General features: G+C 50.2%; 1 protein-coding gene across 1 annotated transcript in view; it reads right to left on the bottom strand.

The window, feature by feature from the left end:
- Positions 1 to 11,491, bottom strand: part of LOC311328533 (E3 ubiquitin-protein ligase NEURL1-like) — a gene marked incomplete at both ends in the record, with an annotated part of 11,533 nt that extends 42 nt beyond the window's left edge. Inside the window, 3 exons of the mRNA XM_084462489.1 lie at positions 1 to 310; positions 3,506 to 3,774; positions 11,458 to 11,491. The exon at positions 1 to 310 is cut by the window's left edge and continues 42 nt beyond it. Coding sequence (XP_084318615.1) covers positions 1 to 310; positions 3,506 to 3,774; positions 11,458 to 11,491 — 613 coding nt within the window. The remainder of the gene's footprint in view (positions 311 to 3,505; positions 3,775 to 11,457) is intronic.
- Positions 11,492 to 13,033: the final 1,542 nt, after the last annotated feature.

Below are 13,033 nucleotides of genomic sequence, written 5' to 3' on the forward strand. Positions count from 1 at the left end.
CGCCCCTCGTCAAGCCGTAGACGTCGATCAGCGCCCAGAGCGGCTCGGCGGTCCTGACCCCGCTGAAGAACAGCATGGGGCTGGACTCGTTGATCCGGTAGAACACGCGGCCCTTCTTGTCCACCCAGAAGGACAGGACGTTCCCCTCGTTGGCGAACTCCTCGGGCAGCGCCTTGGCCCAGAACCCGGCCTGGGAGACCAGGTCAGGACAGGCGTACTTGGGCAGGCTGTCCGGGAGGATTCTGGACGGGTCTTTGGAGGTGAAGCCCAGTCGAAGAGCTCCGCTCCAGCAGCACTGCTTCTTAGTGATCTGGAGGAGAGAGGGACATGTGATACGGTCTGTGATATATACACTAGACTTCTCACCTGTGATATACACTAGACTTCTCACCTGTGATATACACTAGACTTCTCACCTAGAGGACATGTGATATGGTCTGTGATATACACTAGACTTCTCACCTAGAGGACATGTGATACGGTCTGTGATATACACTAGACTTCTCACCTGTGATATACACTAGACTTCTCACCTGTGATATACACTAGACTTCTCACCTGTGATATACACTAGACTTCTCACCTAGAGGACATGTGATATGGTCGGTGATATACACTAGACTTCTCACCTAGAGGACATGTGATACGGTCTGTGATATACACTAGACTTCTCACCTGTGATATACACTAGACTTCTCACCTGTGATATACACTAGACTTCTCACCTGTGATATACACTAGTCTTCTCACCTAGAGGACATGTGATATGGTCTGTGATATACACTAGACTTCTCACCTAGAGGACATGTGATATGGTCGGTGATATACACTAGACTTCTCACCTAGAGGACATGTGATATGGTCTGTGATATACACTAGACTTCTCACCTGTGATATACACTAGACTTCTCCCCTAGAGGACATGTGATATGGTCTGTGATATACACTAGACTTCTCACCTGTGATATACACTAGACTTCTCACCTGTGATATACACTAGACTTCTCACCTGTGATATACACTAGACTTCTCACCTAGAGGACATGTGATATGGTTGGTGATATACACTAGACTTCTCACCTAGAGGACATGTGATACGGTCTGTGATATACACTAGACTTCTCACCTGTGATATACACTAGACTTCTCACCTGTGATATACACTAGACTTCTCACCTGTGATATACACTAGTCTTCTCACCTAGAGGACATGTGATATGGTCTGTGATATACACTAGACTTCTCACCTAGAGGACATGTGATATGGTCTGTGATATACACTAGACTTCTCACCTAGAGGACATGTGATACGGTCTGTGATATACACTAGACTTCTCACCTAGAGGACATGTGATACGGTCTGTGATATACACTAGACTTCTCACCTGTGATATACACTAGACTTCTCACCTAGAGGACATGTGATACGGTCTGTGATATACACTAGACTTCTCACATGTGATATACACTAGACTTCTCACCTAGAGGACATGTGATATGGTCTGTGATATACACTATATTTCTCACCTAGAGGACATGTGATACGGTCTGTGATATACACTAGACTTCTCACATGTGATATACACTATATTTCTCACCTAGAGGACATGTGATATGGCGTTTTATGTCTGGATGATCATTTTTTTGTGATAATGTGTAACGTCAGTTTTTTGTTGTCTTTTAAAATGTGCATCCTTCTATATTAGCCATTTCTGTAAATTCTGCAATCTTTTTCAGTGTAAACTGTGATTGTGAATTAAATAAACTCAAACTCCAACCTCAGAGACCCAGAGAGGGAGAAACCGTGGTTTATGGATTACCAGTCTGTCAAAAGTCTTGTGTGATCAACATCTACCTTGTTCTTTGTCACCTTGAAGAGAAGAGAGACGGTTTGTCATGTGGTTCAGTGTTGTTAGTAACTGTCGGGAGTGATGGACTGGATCTGTCGTTACATTCGTTCTCTTCCGTTTTCATTGTTGTAACTGAATATTGGAAGATTAGTTCGCTATTCGCTTTAAGACCGTCTTACCTTGGTGATGCGCCCAATATAACACAAACAAGACTTAATTCAGGGTTTGGGTGCTTTTCACACCATTCTATGATGTTAGCATTGCACCTGCCACTCACCCCCCCCTGTCTGAGCAGGAAGCAGTAGGGTAACGTTCCCTGAAGGTTAGCGTGTCCAACTCAATCAGCCATGTTTACCCAGCGCTTTCACTGTGTCGACAGCTCACTGGGGCGTGTGGAGACCTGCTAAGCCTTCTTAGGCCCGCAGAGAGAGAGAGAGGGGGACGCCACAGAGAGAGACAGCTTTACCTGTTCAATCTCATTAGGGGGGAGTGTGTGTGTGTGGTTGTGTGTGTGTGTGTGTGTGTGTGTGTGAGGTGGGTGCATGGGGGCGAAACTGTGCGCTCACCACTGACGTCAACAGATCCACGACATCGACGAATCCAGAATCAAACACCCAGGGGTGTAGTGGTAAGTAAACAAGTGGATATACTCTGACTGAAGAAGTGGGTATACTCTGACTAAAGAAGTGTGTATACTCTGACTAACGAAGTGGGTATACTCTGACTGAAGAAGTGGGTATACTCTGACTGAAGAAGTGGGTATACTCTGACTAAAGAAGTGGGTATACTCTGACTGAAGAAGTGGGTATACTCTGACTGAAGAAGTGTGTATACTCTGACTAACGAAGTGGGTATACTCTGATTAAAGAAGTGGGTATACTCTGACTGAAGAGGTGGGTATACTCTGACTGAAGAAGTGGGTATACTCTGACTGAAGAAGTGGGTATACTCTGACTGAAGAAGTGGGTATACTCTGACTGAAGAAGTGGGTATACTCTGACTGAAGAAGTGGGTATACTCTGACTGAAGAGGTGGGTATACTCTGACTGAAGAAGTGGGTATACTCTGACTGAAGAGGTGGGTATACTCTGACTAAAGAAGTGGGTATACTCTGACTGAAGAAGTGTGTATACTCTGACTGAAGAAGTGGGTATACTCTGACTAAAGAAGTGGGTATACTCTGACTAAAGAAGTGGGTATACTCTGACTGAAGAAGTGGGTATACTCTGACTGAAGAAGTGGGTATACTCTGACTAAAGAAGTGGGTATACTCTGACTGAAGAAGTGGGTATACTCTGACTGAAGAAGTGGGTATACTGAAATGTTATCGTTTTTACAGTAGAGGTGTTTAAAGAGGTCGGTATCCTGTGGGTACCACCTCCACGACGACAACACACACACCTCCAAGACGACACCACACACACCTCCACGACGACACCACACACACCTCCACGACGACACCACACACACCTCCACGACGACACCACACACCTCCACGACGGCACCACACACACCTCCACGACGACACCGCACACACCTCCACACACCTCCACGATGACACCACACACACCTCCACGACGGCACCACACACACCTCCACACACACCTCCACGACGGCACCACACGCACCTCCCTGTTCACCTCCGCTACGCTTACCTTGAGCCGGACCTGCTCGTAGAGGGCGACGGGCCGGTTGCTGAAGGTGATGGCGTTGCAGAAGCTGGCCTGCCTCTTCACCGTCCGCTGGGACGGGTCCATGACGATCTGGGCGCCCTTGGCGTTGGGGTGGAACAGCAGGGGACTGATGGTCAGGCGGCCGCCCGCCCCCACGCCACCGCCCACGCCACCACACTGGATGGGCAGGCAGCGCTTGGGCTTGCGATGGCATCGGTGGGCGGCGGCCGGGAACTGGCCCCCCAGGGAATCTGTGGGGGGGGGGGGGGGTAGACGAGGGGGGGGGTAGAGGAGTCAGATGTCAAATTGGAGTATCAAGCAGTCTTATGCACTTTTTTTTTCGTCCCGCAAAGTGTCATTGGGGTGTGTCTTAACGACCGACTGAAAGTTCATTTATCTATACCAGGTGAGACGGAGTCTCTTCCGTTCAGACTTGCGACGCTTCTCGCCAGATCTAATCTGATTTGGCTCCCGGCGAACGTCTGTGGCTGAATTAGTCACTGGACCTTCCAGCGAGAAATCCATTGTCCATGCGCGGCTATTAAACCACCCACAATGACCAAGCAGGAAATCACATGTCCCCATGGAAACCCAAACTGGCTTTGAGGACCAGGAAATCCATCCCAGTCGTCTGATTGGGTGATTGGCGCCGTCTCTGACCTGTTGTACGTCTGTGTGGGCGCAGATGACCCAGGTCACAGGTCATGGCATCGTTAACCAACCTGTGTTTGACATTACTATTAGTTAGTTATAAGCGCATTGTGTTGCCTCTGGGTATGAAATGCGCTATACAAATAAAGCTTTGATTGATTGATTGATTGATTGATTAGTTCATCCAGAACATGGACAGTTGACTATAATCCATGACTTGAAATCCCTTTGGACAAAAGTGTCTGCTAAATGACAAATGTAATTGCTAAATGACAAATGTAATTGTAAAATGTAAGAGTAACAGCAAGTCACGTACCACCTATAGTGCACACAAACAGATGGTTTATAACTAACGATGAGCTACACAGATTTGCATATGTGTCAAGCATCAGTGCAGTTATTGGCTGTGTTTACTAATGAGATGCAGAGAGAATGGATGTGTTTATCAAAGATGCTTGGAGCAGGTGGTGATGGGAACTTCACTAAAACTCACTAAACCAGAGCTCTCTCTCTCTCTCTCTCTGTCTCTCTCTCTCTCTCTCTCTCTCTCTCTCTCTCTCTCTCTCTCTCTTTCTCTCTCTTTCCCTCCCTCTCTCTCTCTCTCTAATCAAGACGGTTTTGTGCTCGCCTGTATAACTGGTTGCCAGGAACATTTGCATTTTTTTTCTATGTAAATTAAACAACGTTAACGGTCCTATTTCTGTTGTTAGTTACGGTCCCTTATCGTCATATTCTGTCTCATTTTCCCAACCCGTTTAGACACGGTCCCTAAACTGTCCCTGCAACATGCTTCACTAGGTCTCCTGGCCCCACTGATAACCTTCCATTGATACTGGAGCCAAAACAAAGATTATGGCAGCGAATTACATTCTGAGGACCACCGATAAGCTGTGGACAGTGTTCAAGACAGCTGCTCGCTGTGTATCAATAGATACACACACACACACACACACACACACACACACACACCCCTGCGTTCATTTAGTCATGTGTTTTATAGTTTGCCTATAAAACAAGTGTTCAGGCCCCCTAGGTGGTCATGTCTTTTGTCTTAAGCGTGGCCACAGGAGAGAAGCCATTGAATGAGTCACACATGGTCAGAGCAGATTGCACTGAATGCACTTCTGGGAGGGGGGTGGAGAGAGAGAGAAAGGGGGAGAGAGGGGGAGATACTGAGGAAGAGGGGGAGACAAAGAGAGATAGAGAGACATGAGCAGACACAGCTGCTACAGCGGGAAGGTTGAGTGTGAATTCAGGCTCCTGAGGAGCCCAGCGTGGAGGGGGCAGGATCTGAGGGCAGATCTGGATCTGAGGAGCCCAGCGTGGGGGGGGCAGGATCTGAGGAGCCCAGCGTGGGGGGGGCAGGATCTGAGGGCCGATCTGGATCTGAGGGCCGATCGAAGCTGCAGAGCTCCATGACCACGGATGCTGTTTGGTTGCCAGGATGTGACAGGATGTTTTGTGCCCCCCCCCCGCCCCCCCACGGGGTCCATTTGCAAAGCAAAGCAGGCCTGCTGGATGTCCTCTAGTCTCAGCTGATTGGACGTCTGTTTTCTCATGCGGTATCGCGCTGCTTCTAGAGCAAAAAAACTCAATATCCGTCGATATTCACGAAAAAAAACATCTTTGGCGCCTTTCCTGGTCTGGTCCCCTGAGACTGACCAGTCCCACGGCCAGAGAGACCAGGAGAGAGAGACTCTGGAGAGAGAGACTCTGGACCGGGAGAGAGAGACTCTGGAGAGAGAGACTCTGGAGAGAGAGACTCTGGACCGGGAGAGAGAGACTCTGGAGAGAGAGACTCTGGACCAGGAGAGAGAGAGACTCTGGACCAGGAGAGAGAGAGACTCTGGACCAGGAGAGAGAGAGACTCTGGAGAGAGAGAGACTCTGGACCAGGAGAGAGAGACTCTGGAGAGAGAGAGAGACTCTGGACCAGGAGAGAGAGACTCTGGAGAGAGAGAGACTCTGGACCAGGAGAGAGAGACTATGGAGAGAGAGACTATGGACCAGGAGAGAGAGACTCTGGACCAGGAGAGAGACTCTGGAGAGAGAGAGACTCTGGACCAGGAGAGAGAGACTATGGAGAGAGAGACTCTGGACAAGGAGAGAGAGACTCTGGACCAGGAGAGAGAGACTCTGGACCAGGAGAGAGAGACTCTGGAGAGAGAGAGACTCTGGACCAGGAGAGAGAGACTCTGGACCAGGAGAGAGAGACTCTGGACCAGGAGAGAGAGACTCTGGACCAGGAGAGAGAGACTCTGGACCAGGAGAGAGAGACTCTGGACCAGGAGAGAGAGACTCTGGAGAGAGAGACTCTGGACCAGGAGAGAGAGACTCTGGACCAGGAGAGAGAGACTCTGGAGAGAGAGACTCTGGACCAGGAGAGAGAGAGACTCTGGACCAGGAGAGAGAGACTCTGGACCAGGAGAGAGTGGACACTATCAGTCTGTATCTGGACGAGCGCGTTCTCTCTGGGGGATTTCTGCGGCCGATCCCCTCGACTCTTCTTCCTCCCCTTCTGAAAGATCCGTTTTTCATCATCCCATTTGCTCCAAACGTTTTATTATGTTAGTAATAGTAATAGTAGTGAGTTAGTAATAGACTATGACATGACACTGACATGACACTGACATGACACTGACAGTACATGGCTAATCTGTTCCGTGTGGCCTGTGATAGAACGAGGATGTGGACGTGGAGGAACCCGACTGCTCTAAGTGTTCTGCTAACGTTCTCCGTGCCAGTGTGGAACCTCCCCAAATGATGAGGATCAACCCTTCGTTTTGAGCCCAGATATGATTCATTCCCTCATATTGGCGAGTACCAAAAACCTAAATGAATCTTACGGTTTTAGAGTTCTTTAACGATTGTTTGATAAAGGAAATGGACGCGTTCTATGAATAACAGCCTTAAGTCGGGGGGTTCTGGAGGAACCGTCTGTGTTCTCTGTTCCACAAGCCAGGGTCCAGTAGAACATGTCCACTGCTGCCCACACAGAACCATGCTCATTACTGACTGTCAGTATGACATGAGCGTGTGTGTGTGTGTGTGTGTGTGTGTGGGGGGTGTGTGTGTGTGTGGGGGTGTGAGTGGATGTATGTGTATGCATGTACAGTGTGTGTGTGTGTGTGTGTATGTGTGTGAATGCGCGTGTGCGCGTGTGCGGTCGCCGGACCGTTCTCTGACAGGTCAAGGGTGCACTATGGGTAAACATGGCTCGTCCTGCAGTGTCTTCTGGGCTGGGGAGCTTCTATTCTACTCTGCTCATGACAACAGAGCAACGACAACCCCGATGCCCCGCCCCACGCACGGCGTCCCTGACAACCGACCCTCGTCACGCCCCCACCAACAGTCTTTGTGTCAACTGTAAACTAAACGATGAGCCGGTTCATCCAGGAAGAAGAGCCAGGAGGATAAAGACACACACAGCCAGGCTGCCGGGGAAAATCATGCAAATACGGCCGCGTCAGTTGAGAGACACATATGCAAATATTTGTTGAGGTTCGAGACGTTGGGCCGATCGACTTCCTGGTGAGAGTTTCGGTGAGACGGCTATTCTGAGAGCGGTTCTTGTTAGAGTCCCATTGTCCTGGTGGTAAACGTAGGAGCGGCTTCAGCTTTGAACAGGTGTAGGGTGTCACGGCGTCTTTGTAAGTAAATAAAGTCTGGCACGGCGCGCGTCGTGGCGCCATAAAAAAAACAACACATGGGCGGGCGCAGCTTGCCGACGTCGCCGCGGCAACGGTTATAGAACGCTTGGACGGCAACAGAGGGCGCCGGGCAACTATCACTAAGGCCAAGCCCTGCCCCCCCCCCCTCCCCACCCCGCCCACCCCCCCCGGGAGAGCGACAGACCGCTGTTCTGTCCCGGGGCCCACCTGGTGGACCAGCTATCCCAGAGGCCCCTGCTTCCACACAAAGAGCCCTGGATTAATACTCATCCCTGGGGACGCAAGCCACAGATCTGGGACACACACATGCGCGTTAACGTACACGCCACACACACACACACACAAACTGGGAGGATTTTGAAAGAGCAAACACACACACACACACAGATGTGGGTTCTGTATACAAACACACACACACACACACACCGAATGTCACCTCCCATTTCTACTGGCCCTCTGAGACCAAGACTAGCCTATTTCAACGTCCATCGCCTGCTGTAGAAGACCCTCTATATCATTCACTGATCATGTTCTGACCGTCTTACTGCTAAGATATACCTGCTAGTGTAAACGTGACAGATGACCTGCGTTGACGCTGTGAGACGGATCAAATGAGTTCAACCCAACACCACCTGACTGCTTTAGCGAGTTAGAGATTACCACAGCTGAGAGGCCAACTGTAACTATGACCGCATGCTAAGCTAACCGTGCTAGCGCATTATTATGGTCACCATGGGGGGTGCATGCGAGGCAACCATAACGACACCATTGATTTCCAGTTGATAGATAGGCCTTGGTTGTGTGCAATGCATCATGGGAGGAGGAGGAAGGGGGGGAGGGGTTCCCTGACCAAATAAAAGAAAAAGATCAACAACAAAAGCTTGATGGGGGACTTCCCTAAATTTCAACAGCTTCTGCATTTTCCCACGTTGGTTAAAAATGTGTCAGCGAGAAAGAAGAAAGAAAAAGCTTCTCCGGTGTCCTAGCCCGGGTTAGACTCAGACACCGTCTGTTGAATAATTCAGACGTCAGCTGACTGTTCTAACGAGGCCAGCCAAGCAAGGTGAGTCACGGGCCGGGCCTAACGAAGGTTGAGCCGTCATGACTTCCACCGTACTCCTCTCCTCTGCCTCCTCCTCTCCTCCCCTCTCCCTCCTCCTCTCCTCCCTCCTCCCCCCCGCTAAATCTCTCCCCTTGTCCCTCCGTCAGAGAAAGGGACCGCAGGAGGCTGATCAATAAGCAATCATGGCGGTGGACCCAGGTGTGTGTGTGTGTGTGTAGCGTCGTCCTCCGTCGTTCCCTCGATGGCGGTGTGTTCTCACGCGTGGCGGTGTTGGATTGTGATCGTATGCAGTGTGTGTGTTCTGGGTGGGAAGCGTGTTATCCTGGCTGGCGTGTGGGAAGCGTGTTATCCTGGCTGGCGTGTGTGTGTGTTCTGGGTCAGAAGCGTGTTATCCTGGCTGGCGTGTGTGTAGCGCCTTGGATGTACTGTCAAATCTCACAGGGACGATCACGTTGGGCGCTTGTGTAACGCACATGTGTACTTTCATGCGGAGCGAGTGAATGAGTGTGCGCATGTGAGGATGTGTGTGTGTGTGTGTGTGCGTGCTTTTGTGTGTGTGTGTATGTGTGTGTGTGAGGATTTGTGTGTGTGTGTGTGCGTGTGACAGGTTAAGACGGGATGACTCTGTAGGGAAACGCTGGCACACAGAAATGCCACTTGACCCTCAGACATATGTTCCTGCCACACCATGGCAACTGGGCATGACACAACACAGAAGGGGTCTCTCTCTGCTTCTCTCTCTCTCTCTCTGGTTTCTGTCTCTCTCTGCTTCTCTCTCTCTCTCTCTCTCTCTCTGCCTCTCTCTGGTTTTCTGTCTCTCTCTGTCTCTCTGCCTCTCTCTCTCTCTGCTTCTCTCTCTCTGCATCTCTAGTTTTCTGTCTCTCTCTCTCTCTCTGGTTGTCTGTCTCTCTCTCTCTCTGCCTCTCTCTCTCTCTCTGTCTCTCTCTCTGGCATCCACTTGTCACTATTAAATAAAACATTCATGAAACAGTCTTTCTCCATCTTTTTCCAGGCTCTCTAACAACATGTATTGCTCTCCTGTGACTGTATGAAGATTCAATATAAGCCACAGATGCAGTCCCATCCATTCGCCTCAATAGACCCACAGTTTAAAGAACGAGTCTTATTCATTCACCATAAAGAACTATGTTCTCTCTCTCTCTCTCTCTCTCTCTCTGGAGATGAACGAACTGATCTACAAACACAACACCAGCTTGTCCCTCTAATCTGATGTACTGTCATGCAGTTACAGTCTTGAGGGACACTTTGTATGATATTTCATCAATGTTGTATTCATCATAAACAAAATGAGTATTTCAGCATTAATGAGCCGTATTAGTGTTAAAATGAATGATGAATGTTGTATCTATTAACTGGTCAGAATGACCCGCAGCTGGTGCGTCTTCCACAGAGAAACTCTGTAAAATGTGATTTTTGACCTCAAGAAGACCCTTGAATTGGGATCGAAATATGGAGAGAAAATGACTTCAGCTCACGACACCCAACCTGGGAAAGCCCGGATATCTTCCCTGTCGCTGCGGCTTTGTGCGACCTTGATCCCGGCGACAGAGCCGGGCTACTAACGCAGCCGCTCAGCCAACCTGTCACTGTCTGTCCCTATTCACATAATTGGATTAATCTATGGGCTTTAATTAGAAGCGCATCAGGTGGTCAGAGCGGCGGTCTCGCGGGATTTGGTGTCAGCGCTCTGCCGCGCGCGGCGTTCCGCGCGGCAGGTGCGCACGCACCTCCACGCCGCGGATTAAAATACTGGATCAAAGTGAATGAACGCACGGTTATTTGGGCGAATACGTGTAGAATAATGTTCTCATGTTTGATTCAGAGTCTAAATCATGGCTTAGTCTCACAAACGCGCATGATAAGAGTAGGACCACAATGAACAACATGTTCAGTCTTTTACAATCCCGTGGATAGATGAGCCATATCGACTTCCGTAGCCTTTATGCTCTAATTGATTTATTGATTGGGTTGGCAGGGTAACAGCACAGCTGCACTCATCCAGGTTATTAATAAACACGAGGGGGATCCAGCAGAACGGACACGTACGGCGTCCCGGAGGGACATCCCGCAACTTCCACGCACGGGAGGACACGGTTGGGAAAAAAACACGGATTTAGGACGACTTGTGCAAAAGGCTTTGATCGGATGACGGATGATCCTACAGATAGATCTTCTTTTCAAAGAACACGCTATTCCCTGACATATCCGTGACAAGCATATGGCGCTAAATGTCAGTGTTGATGAAGCCTATGTTGACTCAAAGATCAAAGCAATGTGCAATACAATAAATGTACATAATTAACTGGATGGTGATTCTGTGACATGCTCTTGGGGCTCTAGTCCTAATTCCCACGCAATTAGCGTTATTTCGCACGACAAACCATTCAATTGACATCAGTTGACTGCACGGTTTCAATATGCACTGGAAAGAGCATTGCAATTAGATGAAAACGACACGATAGAGCCGTGAAAACCCGCTGCAGATATAGAGAAGACAGATAACCTACATTATTGTCTCTATTTCCTTACCGTACAAGGCATTGCGCGTCATCTGGCCACCCATCTCTCTCTTCAGCAGTGTCCTTATCCTAATAGGCTCTTTCAAACAGCACCCATCTCCCAGGACATGGTGGCGCGGTCACATCCACAAACTATCGATGCGTCCTCCCGAGCAAATATAAACACACACACACACACACACACACACACACACACACACACACACACACACACACACCCCTCCACGAGCCAACCCCGCCCCCCCATTCACTGAGCGCTCGCGCCGCTCCGAGCTCCACTCACTCGAGATGGATTTGCATAAAGGGGTGGAGCCATCGCTGCTGAGCTCCGCCCCGCCAAACATCATGAAGGGAGTTTGGAGGCAAGTCAGTTATCAAGGCCATGGTTTACTATGCTCATATAAGCTGTTTAGATACAGGGCATGTAGGGTGTATTATACAAATATTGCAGGCTTACTGTAGGCCTATATTATCATTGTGCGTGTGTGTCCCAACCCCCCCCCCCCCCACACTCCTCTCCTCTCTCTCGCTCCCTCTCTCCCTCCCTCCCCTCTCCTCTCTCTCCCTGTCTTCCTCCCCCCTCCTCTCTCTCTCTCCCCCTCCCCTCCTCTCTCTTCCCCCTCCTCTCTCCCTCTCTCTCCCCCCCCCCCTCTCTCTCTCTCTCTCTCTCTCTCTCTCCCCCTCCCCCCCTCCTCTCTCTCTCTCTCTCCCCCTCCCCCTCTCTCTCTTCCCCCTCCTCTCTCCCTCTCTCTCTCCCCCCCTCTCTCTCTCTCTCTCTCTCTCTCTCTCTCCCCCTCCCCCCCTCCTCTCTCCCTCTCTCTCCCCCCCCCTCTCTCTCTCTCTCTCTCTCTCTCCCCCTCTCCCCCTCCTCTCTCCCTCTCTCTCCCCCCCCCCTCTCTCTCTCTCTCTCTCTCTCCCCCTCCCCCCCTCCTCTCTCCCTCTCTCTCCCCCCCCTCTCTCTCTCTCTCTCTCCCTCTCCTCTCCTCTCTCCCCCTCCTCTCTCTCTCTCCCCCTCTCCCCCCTCCTCTCTCTCTCCCTCCCCCTCCTCTCTCTCTCTCTCTCCCTCCCCCTCCTCTCTCTCTCTCTCTCCCCCTCCCCCCCTCCTCTCTCTCTCTCCCTCTCCCCCCCCCCTCCTCTCTCTCTCTCTCTCTCTCTCTCTCTCTCGTTGTCAGAGGAAGAGAGTGACCGGTTCTATGTTTGGCCCCCCAGCCTCTCGGGAGAGCAGGACACATTCTTCACTCTCAGCACTCAGTCTTTCACCTCAAGTCCCCACATCCTCAGGCCCCTGGAAGCCAAACGGGGAGACCCCGCCAGAGCCCGCCCCCTGACCTGAGCTGTCATCACCCAGGCCCTGGTGACCTCCCGCCCCTCCATCTCTGACAGAACAATGTTTACCTAAACACTCTAGGATCCTTAATGCTCACTGAAGAAGTATACTTGGTACTTGACGTGGATATATTAGGGATATTTTGAGTAGATTTATGAGTAATACACCAGTAAAATATTGTTGTCAGTAAAATATAGTTGTCAGTGTAAATCGATACGTTGTAGGCTATTGGCTTTCAGGGTTACTTGTTTGCGTTGAA

Source organism: Borostomias antarcticus (assembly GCF_949987555.1).
Source record: "Borostomias antarcticus genome assembly, contig: scaffold_582, whole genome shotgun sequence".
NCBI lineage: Eukaryota > Metazoa > Chordata > Actinopteri > Stomiiformes > Stomiidae > Borostomias > Borostomias antarcticus.